Source organism: Myodes glareolus, chromosome 10, assembly GCF_982192425.1.
Source record: "Myodes glareolus chromosome 10, mMyoGla1.1, whole genome shotgun sequence".
NCBI lineage: Eukaryota > Metazoa > Chordata > Mammalia > Rodentia > Cricetidae > Myodes > Myodes glareolus.
The window spans coordinates 33,830,399-33,843,615 of record NC_142035.1 but is presented as its reverse complement, the minus strand read 5'-3'; the positions used below and the strand labels follow the sequence as shown (position 1 = coordinate 33,843,615).

Genomic DNA, 13,217 nt, shown 5'->3' with positions numbered 1-13,217 from the left:
TACATATCAAGTGTTTAGAACAGGGACTGGTTCTGGAAGATAAGGGATTACCAACCATTTTTCTGGGGAACAGTAAGCCCCAAAGGTGCAGTGATGTGCTACTCTCTGCTATGACTAGGCACAAAATATAGCTGCGTTCAGGAAATATCCGTTAAATGAAGTCAATATGCTGAGGGAGAGGGTTGTGTGGTTCCCTGGACAGAAGGTGGTAATGAACAGCACCCTGGCTAACCCTCTGTCTGGGTGCCCTATCTTTGCGCCACTCTCCTCTCTGCTCTCTAGAACAATGGTTCTCAACCTGTAGATCAGATATCCTGCATGTCAGATATTTGTATTACAGTTCATAACAGTAGCAAAACTACAGTTATGAAGTAACAATGAAATAATTTTATACTTGGGGGTTACCACACCATGAGAAACTATTAAAGGGTCTCAGCATTAGGAAGGTTGAGACTACTGTTCTAGAAGCCTCAGGATTTCACATACTGCCAAACTGAAAGAAAGCCCGTGGCTTTGCTGGTTTGCTCTCAGCTGTACTTGTCCCCAACCACACTGTTTTTTAACTGTAAGCAGCATAATTGCTGTCCCTAGCTAGGGGAGCCATGCTCAGGCCCACCAAAGGCTCCTGTGCACCCAGGAGCCCTTCCTCATCTCTAGCTCTGTACAGTGCCAGGGTTCCCATGTGGCCAGGATCAGGAAAGAAGGAAGATGGTGTCACCTCACTCCTGTGTGTTTTCAGTGAGGGAATCACTTCTTTGCTACTCCTGCAGCTCCTGCAGACCACATGCCACATGGCGTTAGGTCAGATGCTATTCTCCTTGAAGCAAGAATTAACGTGTGCAGCAGGGCGTTGGGGACTGGGAGGGGTCCGGCTATGGTGCTAACAGTGGCTTCTCTGTGGATTGTTCACAGTGATGATGGTGACAAATTGTTTTGACATCTGAAGAGTTAGCAAATCATATGGTAGAAGAGCAAAGCGGAGTCCTAGCAGGTGATATTAGCATGACGTTTTTCAGACATATGTATAAAAATGTGAACACCCTTGGGTAGGGCTTGCCCTCTGCATGATAGATAGCCCAGTCTCCACCATGTTCTTTCTATTGAGCTCTGTGTCCCTATGTCACTGTCCGATCTCTCAGGGTGTTTCAGTTTTCAGGCTTGGCTGCAGAGCATGTAATGCCTGTGGTCAGATGTTCTTAGAGAATGCTATCAGAGCTTGTGGATATTAGTGAGAAAGAAAGTTCTTCATTTAGATCCCCTGGGGACTCTTTAGTCCAGAGCTGCCTTTGGAAGGTTGGGCTTGTCTCTAAGACGCTAAGGTCAGTCCTTGGGACAAGGCTTATTTCACAGTGTGAGCTTGCTCATCAGTGCACTAAACAAGCAGAGAGGAGAGAAGCCCCAGAGCACTCGGTATCAGCACTCATGGGTACTGTGCTCACAGACCCACAGCGCTTTGCTTTCTCTTTGACGTGGCTCTCCTGTCTTTCTATATGAGCCCGTGTACAGTACCATGTTTTCCTTTCTCTTTCTTCCTTCTCAATAGTTCCGAGGAGGAAAGGGAAGGGAGGGGTAGGCGGTGAAGAGGAAGCAGGAAGTGGGAAGATCCATCTGCTTGAAAGAAGAAAGGGAGGGAAAGAAAGGGGAAGGAGAAAGAGAGGGAAGAAAGAAAAGGGAAGGAAAATAGTCCATCTGCTTCTTTACCCTGAGACGTGAATTCCACCTCCTGGATGCATTGGACCCAGTTTTCCGAGAAAAGGCTTCAATTTATTAATTTGGTTCACAGTGTTCTCACAGAGAACTTTATTTGGTGGCCTGGAGCCATGTGGGATTGGGTTATTTTAAGATAAGTAATGTAAGAGAATCAGCATTGCATGGTTGGCAGAAACATGACTGCCTATTGCTTAAAGAATTATCACATGTGATTTAAAAGCTTGGCTCATGGTGGTAGCGGGGACAGGGTTAGGGTGAAGTTCAGATCTACTTCTCTACATTTGTGTGCTGTGGGACAAGGCCTTTGTGTCAGAGCCACATCCGACGGGTGCTGCTTGGAGCTGTGATGCCCTTGAGCAGTCCCGGTCCCCTGGGATCCTGCCTCTCTCTTAGGGCCTGCTATCCAGGGCAGCAGAGGAGGAAGCAAAAGGCACAGCAAGCCTCATGTGGGAGCTGACTCTACAGCGGGCACCACAGTATTCATTCTTGGCATTTGTAATAGTCACGTTTCCTGTATGCTACCTCTAAAAAGGAGAAACAAAACTGAGAGGGATTCTTGTCATCTGAAGCAAATATCATATTTTCAATACTTGTCTTGGATCACATCTGTGATCATCCATTTATGTGGGTATCTACCTACACATATTGCATACAGGAGTATAATACACCAAAAGGCAGATTAACATAGTGTATGTACTGCAGAACCCTGACTTCCAGATTTTTAGGTTTTATGAACCAGAAACACAGAAAATAAAAAGAAATTGGGAATTCAATATGTATTGTCAACTTATGTTTACCAAAATATTATTATTATTGTCATCATTACTATTTTTTCCTTATTTATTTATTTAAAGAATTTCCACTTCCTCCCCTCCTCCCAATACCCTCCCGCTCCCCCAACTCCCTCTCCTCCTCCCTCACCATTCCCAAGAGCAATCAGGGTTTCCTGCCCTGTGGGAAATCCAAGTTCCTTCCCCCTCCCTCCAGGTCCAGGAAGGTGAACATCCAAACAGACCAGGATCCCAAAAAGCCAGTCCATGCAGATGAAACCAGACTCAGTGCCATTGTCAATGGCTTCTCAGTCAGCCCCCATGTCAGCCACATTCAGAGAATCCGGTTTGATCACATGCTTGTTCAGTCCCAGTCCAGCTGGCCTTGGTGAGCTCTCATTCGATCAGTCCCCTTGTATCAGTGGGTGAACGCACCCTTCGCGGTTATGACTTCCTTTTTCATGTTCTCCTTCCTTCTGCTCTTCATTTGGACCTTGGGGGCTCAGTCCAGTGCTCCAATGTGGGTCTCCGTCTCTATCTCCATCCATCGTCGGATGAAGGTTCCCTCTGGTTCTGCTTTTCCTTGCTCACGATCTCCCTCCCTCTGCTTCTCATTTGGACCTAGGGAGTTAAGTACAGTGTTCCAATATGTGTCTCTGTCTCTATCTCCATCTATCGCCAGATGAAGGTTCTGTGGTGACATGCAAAATATTCATCAGTATGGTTATGGGCCAAGGCCAGTTCAGGCACCCTCTCCTCTGCTGCCCAGGGAACAATCTGGGGGACCTCTCCTTGGGCCTGGGAACCCCTCCAGAATTAAGTCTCTTGCAAACCCTAAAATGGCTTCCTTAGTTGAGATACAAACTTCCCTGCTCCCATAACCATCCTTCCTCCCTCCCCCCTCCCATTCCCCCAAGCCATCCCCAATCCTCCCCCTCTCCCTAACCATCTCCCCTTACTTCCACCCCCCCGTGCACCCAAGTTTGCCTGGCAATCTTGCCTACTTCTAATATCCAGGAGGATAACTATATGATTTTCTTCAGGTTCACCTTCTTATTTAGCTTCTCTAGGATCACGAATTATAGACTCAAAGACCTTTAACTATGGCTAGAATCCACTTATGAGTGAGTACATACCATATTCCTCTTTCTGGGTCTGGGCATTGCTATTTTTTTTTTTGAAAAAGTTTCTTTGTATTGCCCTGGAACTCACTCTGTAGCCCAGCCTGGCCTTGAACTCAGAAATCTGTGCTCCTCTGACTCCAAAGTGCTGGGATTAAAGGTGTGTACCACCACTGCCCAGCATACCAAAATTATTTTTAATTAAACATTATTTTATGGGTATGGGTGTTTTGCCTGAATGTATCTCTGTATGCCTAGTGCCCACAGAGGCCAGAAGAGGTTTGCATACCCTGGAACTGGAGCTTCTGTGTGGGTTCTGGGAATGGAACAGGGTCCTCTACAAGACCAGTAAGTGCTCTTAATCACTGAGCCATTTCTCCAGCCCCTGCAATTATTGTAAAATTTTAGCAATACACATATGAAGATTGCCATCTTAACCATTTTTAGTATGTATTTCTGCAGCACGAGGCATATTTACAAGTTAAGATGGTTTTTTTAAAAAAGAGTAAGACAGAGGGATCCATGCCTGACCTGAGGTCTCAGCAGGAGGGGAACAAAAGCACGAGTGTAACAATTCTTTCTCTCCTACTGTCGGTTTATAAAGGGAATATTTGCTCATGGAAAGTAATGCTGTAATGAAAATGCGGCCATTCTGGTTGCCATTTCCTAGATTTAAAATGCTGAAATGTTGTCACCTTTTCTTCTGACCATTCCTATTTGAAGGACAGGGACACATGCTGTTTGTTACCAGGCCATGGTCAGACAGTGAGTGTTGGGCAGCATGAGGTCAGCCACACACCTAGAACATAGTGTAGTAGGTGTAACCTTCCCTGGGTGGCTGTCGATGAAGGAAGCTCTGGACTGATGTACACTCTTTCATCTGTGGTCCAACTGTCATGCACAAACAGCTCATGGCCTGGCCCTAGTCAGAAGCTAAACTCTAGGTCTGGTTTTGTTCTTAAAGAAATGAAAGTTGACAGTTATAGTCGAAGCCTGTGTCTATTCATTCCACCACATTTCCCCCTCTCTTCTCCAGTACACTGGAGCTAATGCCTGCCTTCCCATCCATTTACGTGAACTTTCCACAGTGTGTAGTGGGTAAATCCATTACAGTGTGTATGTGTGAGCTCATCACGGTGTGCAGGGTGGGTGCTCATTACAGTGTGTAGTCTGTGAGCTCATCACGGTGTGCAGTGTGGGCGCTTATTACAGTGTGTAGTCTGTGAGCTCATTGCGGTGTGTAGTGCACAAGCTTGTCATGGTGTGTAGTGCGCGAGCTCATCACAGTGTGTAGTGCATGAGCTCATCATGGTGTGTAGTTCTGTCTCTGAAACTTTGTTTTTGCACAAGATAATTTTAAAGATTCTTCTATTTTTGTAATTGCAGATTTGCCTTCCTACGATATTCTTGTCAGTTTAGCATGTTATTTTTATCTGTCCTATTAATGGATATTTCCATGGTTTCTAGGTTTTTTGCTAATATAACACTATACATTCTTATGAGCTTCCCTGTGTGCTGGGGGTTGAATCTTTAAAAAAATATTTTTACTAATTTTTTGAGGATTTCATACAGTGTATTTTGATTATACTCATTCTCTTCCCCAAATTCTCCCAGATCCACTTCATCTTCTCACCCACCCAACTGTTTTGTTGGGTGCTGTTTACTTTCTTTCTCTCTCTCTCTCTCTCTCTCTCTCTCTCTCTCTCTCTCTCTCTCAATGATTGTTTGACTGGGTGGTGGTGGCACATGTGCTTGGGAGGCAGAGGCAGGTGATTCTGCGTTTGAGGCCAGCCTAGTTTACAAAGTGAGTTCCAGGATGGCCAGAGCTACACAGAGAAACCCTATCTCAACAGCCAAACAAACAAACAGAAACAAAGCAAAACAACAACAACAACAAACACCCAACCAAAACCAAACCAAACCATTGATTCATCTAATTTTGTCTCTGCAAATACTCTTGGCTGTGGGGTCTGCCCCGGAGAGTGATTGGCCTATTAAGACTCACACCTTTAAAGAAAACATACCATTCCTCTTCTGGAAGCTCTCAATGGCCAATAGCTCCTCAGCAAGGGGTGAGACTTCCTGTGCCCCTCCCACTGTTCCATGCTGGGACTTTGACCTGGGCTGACACAGGTCTTGTGCATGCTGACACAATCCCTTAGTCTATGTCCACCTGCCCTGCTGTGTCTGGAAGACACCATTGCCTTGTAGTCATCCACCACCTCTGGCTCTTACCATCCTTCAGGGTGGAATCTTGTAAGGGGAGTTACCTGGGAAGAAAGTCTCTGAGTTGTAGCATATCAACCAACCTGGTTGTTTGCTCTAACTTTTCAGGTTAATGGAAATTGGGAAAGATAATACTGTAAGCCAGTCGTTAATAAATTTGATTTCTTAGACCAGATTGAAGGCTACTGATTGTTCATTAATAAAAGGTTGAGTTCTAATCTGTGTATAATAGAAGCAGTGCTCTGGCAGGCTGTGTGGAGTGGGCAGAGGCCAGTAGGGAGAGGCTAGCCCTTCGCTGAATTTCTTTCCTTGTGATGGAGAAAATGCCTGAAGACTTGGTCTGGGAAGCAGATGGAGCTGGGTGTTGCTGTCTCTTAGGGTTTGGTACAGATGCCTTTCTTGGTCCAAGAAAATCTCATGAACCAAAACTTGGCTAGTATTCTCAGCAAACCTTTTTTGGAGTGACTGTACTGTTGCTCAGTGTGAGATGACCTAAGTTTCTTCTAACTGTCTAGTCTGTGGTTACTTTGAAACTCTTGGGGAGATATCAAGGGAAGAAATGGGCCCAGGTCACATCAGAGCATGTGTGCCACCCCCCGCCCCTGGAAAGTTGGAGGATGCTCCAGTGGCTGGTGACTCGTCTGTAACTACTATTAGCATAATAGGAGCACGTGTCTTGGGTGAGTCAGGCTTTAGGCTCAGGAATGTAACTGAGACACTGTATTTTATTTCACAGTCTTCTCTGTTACCTTCAGCAAATACTGGAATGCTTTGAACACTCTTTAAAAAATAGAGGGGAGACAATGGTGAGAAAAGCTACAAGGCCATCAAAGAAAATGGTAACAAGTTAAAAAAGGCCTTTGTCATTTAAGATGTTCTTCTGAGCTGGTGTAAGAAGCTTGGTGCATGGCTATCTTCACATCCCAGATGCTGGGTTTGAGAGGTCAGAGTGGCATTACAGGTAGTGGGCAGAGAATCTGTGTCAAGGATTCAGGTGCTGTTTGATCAGTGTTGTTCATTGTTGATCTCTGAGCAGCTGTGAAAAACCAGGCACCAGGAAGAAGCTTTCCCTGTGGCTTCCATGCGGGAAGTTCTCATGCGTTGGCTACCTAGTCACATCTTCACCGCTTCAAAATATTTTCTTTCTTAATCAGCTATCAAAGCTGGAGAAGCAGCAGCAGAGAAAAGAAAAGACCAGAGCCAAGGGGCCGTCTGAGTCAAGCAAAGAACGGAGTGCACCCCGGAAAGAGGATCGCAGCGCCAGCAGCGGGGCAGAGGGCGATGTGTCTTCAGAGCGGGAGCCATAGATGCAGAAGCGGGAGCTCAGGTAGGAGGTTTTCACCTGTGCAGCTCTGTCTCCCATGCTGTAGGGGAGCAGAAATGAATCAAGGTGAGATGGCTGCGAAGGTAGCATTCCTCTTGAATCTTCTTCAGTCATGACATCCATGAATGTGCTACTTTCCTGCATGGTGAAGGTCGCTGCAGTAAGGCTGTGCTGTAGTCAGCACAATGTGTACAGGAGACTGTCTGTAGGCTGCAGGGTGCACCTAGTGAGTGTGTCCCTCCTGCATTGTCTGTGCCAGCCACACTGCCTGGCCTTGACTGGCATCTGTCTGGCCCCATCTCTGTCTAACTCCACCACCCTGTCTGCCGCTGCTGCTCTCACTGTCCACACCCAGGGCTGCCGTGCCCTCTGCAGCAGTCTCTCTCACCACCGCCTGCTTCGTGCTTTCCATCGTCCTTCCACGTTGCATGGCACCGCCATTCATTTGTTTATTAGATCAAGAGGGCATTCTGCTGTGTAGTTTTGATTGACTTCAAACTCAGCTATGTAGACTAGACTGTTTCCATACTCACTGTTATCATTTATAAATGCGGGTGACCTGAGGTCAGTCCCCCAAGGGGTGGAAGCAGGTCACCGAGGCCTTAGTGAGTCTCCTGAGGCCGCACAGGAGACAGACAGATACGCCATGCAGAGAGAGCTTGGGTGTAGAGCTTAGTTAGTGGGCACTGGGAATGGTATAAGAGTAAGGGGTTATGGAGTGGGTGGGGAGAAGGGGAGAGAGAGAAGGGGGTTCAGAGAAAGAGGAAAGAGACAGGAGAGATGGGGAAGGGGAAGGCAGTAGTTACCTCTTCAGGAGAGAGGGCATGAGGTCCGCTTGCCTTGGCCAAAGGGGGAGAGTGGAGTTTGTCTCTTAAAGGGACAGGGTACCCAGGTGACAGGCCAGGCCAGCAGATTATGACATTCCTGCCTTTGTCTTATAATAAAATGGTGGGGAGTTGGGTGTGGTAGGTTGAGGGGATTGGGACGGCGGGTTCTCAAGACTGCTTCCTGCTTATTTGTGGGCACCGAAGTCTTTCTTAGGGGGCCTGAGAAAGGTGGGTGCTGGTAACATTCTGGGCTAGTTGGTTGCTTTACTCCTGTCAAGGATTTGTGGTGTGGAACTGTCCGGTGTCTCTTGGACTGAGCACGGTATTGGCAGAGCAGAGGACAAAGATATGCAATGTAGAGAGAGCTTGGGTGTTGGGACCAATTGGAGTCCTGGCCTTCTGATGCTCTTCACTGCTAGAGCCTTCTAATTGAAGTTATTAAAAGCTCTGCTTTGCCTAGAGGATCAGAGAATGGGATTTTCACCTGTTGGGTTTTTAAGCCTCCATGGTGCTATTAAAGAAGGGCATTTTCCAGCTTATAAGAGCAGTTGGATTTCTTGTGGGATTTGCATGTGGTTAGTTGCTCTTTTTTCTAATTATATATATAAAAAGGGGGTGAGATGTTGGGAGCAGTGAACCCCCAGATCCTGAATTTCTTGTAAACAACTTGTTTTCCCCTGATCTGAGTGCCTACAGCTGCTCTGAGCATCAGACCCTCAGGAGTTCCTGATGGCAGGAGAGTGGTTTCTGGTGTGTTTGACCGGGACGTGGCTATCCCTATATAAACTGCCCCTGAACACAATAAAGGGGGCATTCTTGGGGCATTCTGGCTTCAAGGATGACCCGTGTCTCTGTCTGTCTGTCTGTGCATTTCAATCTCTAGCTCCTTGCCCGGTTCACGAATGGTATGGCGGTTCATGGAGCGCAGACGGGCATCGTGCGCTGCACTTGGGTATAGAGTTTATTTAATGGGTAAGGGGATTATGGGGAAAAGAGATAAATAGAGATAGAGAGATGCGGGGGGAGAATTGGGAAGAGGCAGTAACTACCTCTTCAGAAGCAGGATGGAGATAGATAGATAGATAGATAGATAGCAGGCTGGAGGAGGCAGGAGATCCACTTGCCTCCACCGGGAAAGGGGTGGATTGGTAGTGTGTGAGGCTTGTCTATTAAAGGGACAGGGTACCCAAGTAACAGGCCAGGCCAGTAGATTACAACAGCTATAACTAACAAAACATCTGCTTTTGAAAAGACTTATTTTGGCTCACAGTTTTGGAGGTTTCAGCCAGTGATTTAGTGACCCTGTTGATTTTTGATCATTTGGAAAAGTCAAAATACCATTGTGGGTGCATATGGCCAGGATGCACAAAGAGGAGAGAGGGGAGGAAGAGAAGGCTGAGATCCATGGTCTCCTTTAGGAACATTCCTGAAATAACCTGAAAACGTCCTCCCAGGCTTCATGTCTGAAAAATTTCACTGCCTCCTGGTACTACCATGGTGCAGACAGAGCAAGCCTTGACTATATAAGTCTGTGGAGGATATTTCAGATCCATTCTATAGCAAGGTGTCAGCATTATTTCATTGGAAAAAATGAAAATAACAAAGATAAATAGCTTTGGAAAAGAGAAAGTGAAAATTAATTGAAGAGTTGGGTACCAGTGGGAGGTCATTCAGGATGTGGTTTATAACTCCCAGGAATATGGACTTCATCCTGGGGTAATGATAAATCTCTGAAAAGTTTTAGTATGCACGTGACATAGACAGGCAAACATGAAAACATCCTCCAGCTCTGTCACCAGAGATTGGAAGTAGACAGGGCAGTTTGGAGGACCTGCAGAAATCCAAAGAAATAGTGGAATTCGAGGAGAGAGGTGGGGCTGGAAGATGTAAAGGATCAGCTTGGTTAATCACTGTGAGTCTTGGGGGCATCTAGAATGATGTAGGGGCAGGGTGAACTCATAAATAGGAGGGAATACTAATATCAGTTTTGGTGACAGTCTTGTGTCTGTGGGGATGGGCTGAGAAGAGGTCTTAGGCATGCATTTGTGAGCCTTCAGCTTCTACACCAATTAAACCATGTCTGAAGACAGGATCATTCTGAAGATAGCAAACTACAAGAGGAGTTGCTGCCAGCAAGGCATTCTCTTCCCTTCTGAAGGCAGTGACTATAAGATGTCTATGGCTTTGAGGATGTTCATGTACAGATATTAAATACTTTAGTAATAGTTGGGTGCAGTAGTACACACTCCCAACAGATAAAGGAATGAATAGAGAGCTCAGAAAGGATGGGCCCCTGATAGTTTTGGGAGTTGCTCTCACTTCCTTTATACCCTCCCTATAGCTCTATGCTTTCTTCCAGTGTCCTGTGGGAAGATGGTGGTGCTCTAGTAGCTGGTCGTGATTGACTTAACCTCACACATTCATGGATGAGTGAAGTCTGAGTCAGAGAAAGGTCCCATCACATTGGACTTTGTTGGTCATAACCACCAACTCACCACTTTTTCATTTTGATGCGCAGGCCTAAAGTCATTAGCTTACGATCTTGAACTGAAAAAATGTAATGTGGGTTAGTTATATATAAAATGTGATATTTGGTTTCTAATAATGTTAAGTATACATGAATATGTTATAACATTTTGTGTGACACGCATATTATATAAAACATCCTTCTTCTAAAACTTCATGTCTTTCTTTCCTGCCAGTAGTCAGTCTTTTTGTCATACAAATACTGCTAATGTTACTGGTTAATAATCTGTTTAGAGGTGGGAATTGTGATGCATGCAGACAGGGCACAAAGGGCAGGGATGAAGAAGAATGATGGAGAGGAGGCCTCTGCCTGGCTGAGGGCAGAAAGCATTCAGAGTATTGGGTAGCCAGTGGAAAGAACAGAGGGGCCAGCCAAATGGAGAGGAAACCAGAGTCCAACCTCATGTTCAAATAGAAAGGGCAGCAAGAAGACAGGGTTAGACTTAAGACACTCAACAAGAGGGAAATCATGCCTGGTACTAGAAACCTAGCCAGCTACTCAGTGCTAGTGAGGTCATGTTTACTGGAGAAGAATCTACAACCCCTAATGTATTAAACCTGCATAGTCCATAACAAGAATCTAGAAACCTTTGTTCTTGTACCCACAGATAGCTGTAGTCTTAATCGCCTATCAAGGAAACTTCTCTTTGCAACAGATAGAGACCTTTACAGAAAACCACAACAAATCAAAATGCAGAGTTGTGGAGTCCAGTCTCAACGGTGACATCCACAAAAGACTCCCTCACCTAAGGCTCAAGGAACATTGTAGAAGAGGGAATGGAAAGAGGCAGAGAATCAAGGAGTTTGCTGTGAGATGGTGCTTGCTAGTAACATTAGAAGCTGCACCTATGAAGTCTCATGAACATGATTGCCCAAACATGAACTCAACAAGGATGACACCGATGGACTTGCCAAAGTGGACAGCGAGTGGCGGTGGAGCCTGCAAGGCACAGCCCTACGGAGAGAACTCTAGGAAACTGAGAAGAACTGGGAGCAGGAAAGGTGGTCTTTCCCCGGGAAGATCACACTAACTGGTTATCCAGTGCCAAACGGTCAGTCCTGGAAACGCACATACAGATACCGGCTTATGACCCCACAGGTTATATTTAGGAATGTATATGTATAGATATATGCATGTAATAACAATTAGTGAAAAAAAATAGGCCATGAATATGAAGGAGAAAGGGGAGGGGTATATGGGAAGGTTTGGAGGAAGGAAAGGGAAGGGAGATGTAATTGTATTATAATCTCAAACAAACAAACAAACTAAATAGAAGGCATGGTTAGGCCTCAGGTCTGTCGTGCCAGTTAGAAGCAGGTATTAACTCAGTGCTGGGTCTCATCCAGACTTTCTCTCATCCTGCTGGTGGCTTTCTAGGTCTTTATGTAATTTCTGCCTCCTTGGTGTTTTTTCCCTTAAAACAATCAAGTCCACTTCCTGCAGCTGATTCTGATCAAGGACAGGTGGAGTGATGGTGTCAGACTGCATGCAGCGGTCTGTGCAGGAAGGAGACACTGGATTAAACCTCAGCATCTGTGCATAGTCCTTTAGGTCCCACAGAAGCATTGGGAAGATGGACTCCTCTGTACCCACCAACAAAGGTCAGAAGGAGCCAGTCTGTCAGGCTCAGTTGTGCTGGGGAAGCCCTTCACTTGGTTCAGAAGTAGAGACTAGATTGGGCCTCCAGCCATGGATCCCAGGACTGTGGGCAGCCTCCCACATTCTCTTTACACTTGTGGGCACTGTCTTTTTCTCTTGACTTTTGTTAGGCTATAAGCTATAGTCTTTTTTCTGGAGAATTAGGACTTCAGCTACACGTTTAATGCAAAATTAAATGTTTAAACTACCATGCAAAAATGACGGGAGAGGGATTAAAACATTAGCACTCATCTTAAAGAACCAAACCCAGATTATCAATCTAAACACACATGCTGTGTGCACATATGTCTATACACATGCTGTTCACGCAAGCATATATATACATGCTTGTGCACACATCTTTACACATGCTGTGAACACAAACATATATACACATGCTGTGTATACATGTCTATACACATGAACATATATACACATGCTATACACAGAAATGTCTAGACACATGCCTGTGCACACAAACATGTATACATATACCGTACACACCAATGTGTAGACACATGTCTGTGCACACAAACATGTATACACATGCTGTACACACCAATGTGTAGACATATGCCTGTGCACACAAATGTATACACATGCCTGTCCATACATTAGAATATGTTTTATGCTTTCAAACATCTTGAACAATTATAATACCAGCTAACTGATTACTCTGCTTTATATTATTGACATATTAGCATATTTTACAAATGGAATGTCTTGAGTTTTACTTTTAACTATCAGAAAATCTTGGTTTTACTTTTGAGGTATAAAAAATTTGGTTAATTTAGTTTGTTTTTGTTTTTTGAGACAGGGTTTCTCTGTAGCTTTGAAGTCTGTCCTGGAACTAGCTCTTGTAGACCAGGCTGGCCTCAAACTCACAGAGATCCACCTGCTTCTGCCTCCCAAGTGCTGGGATTAAAGGCATGTGCCACCACCACATGACAAGAATTTGGTTACTTTTTAAATTATCACAAAACAGAACAATCTGACAGCTTCTTTTTGCTTTGGATTTGGCCTCAAAATAATTATAAAAAATTTTTTTGGAAAACTTTCTATGTGAGCAGTGTG

The 13,217-nt window shown here is 45.2% G+C and overlaps 1 protein-coding gene across 1 annotated transcript in view; it reads left to right on the top strand.

The window, feature by feature from the left end:
* Dtd1 (D-aminoacyl-tRNA deacylase 1) overlaps positions 1-13,217 on the top strand; it is a 186,853-nt gene that overhangs the window by 154,153 nt on the left and 19,483 nt on the right. The window contains exon 5 of the mRNA XM_048455508.3: positions 6,982-7,154. Within this exon, the coding sequence (XP_048311465.1) occupies positions 6,982-7,134 (153 nt within the window). The 3' untranslated portion in view covers positions 7,135-7,154. The remainder of the gene's footprint in view (positions 1-6,981; positions 7,155-13,217) is intronic.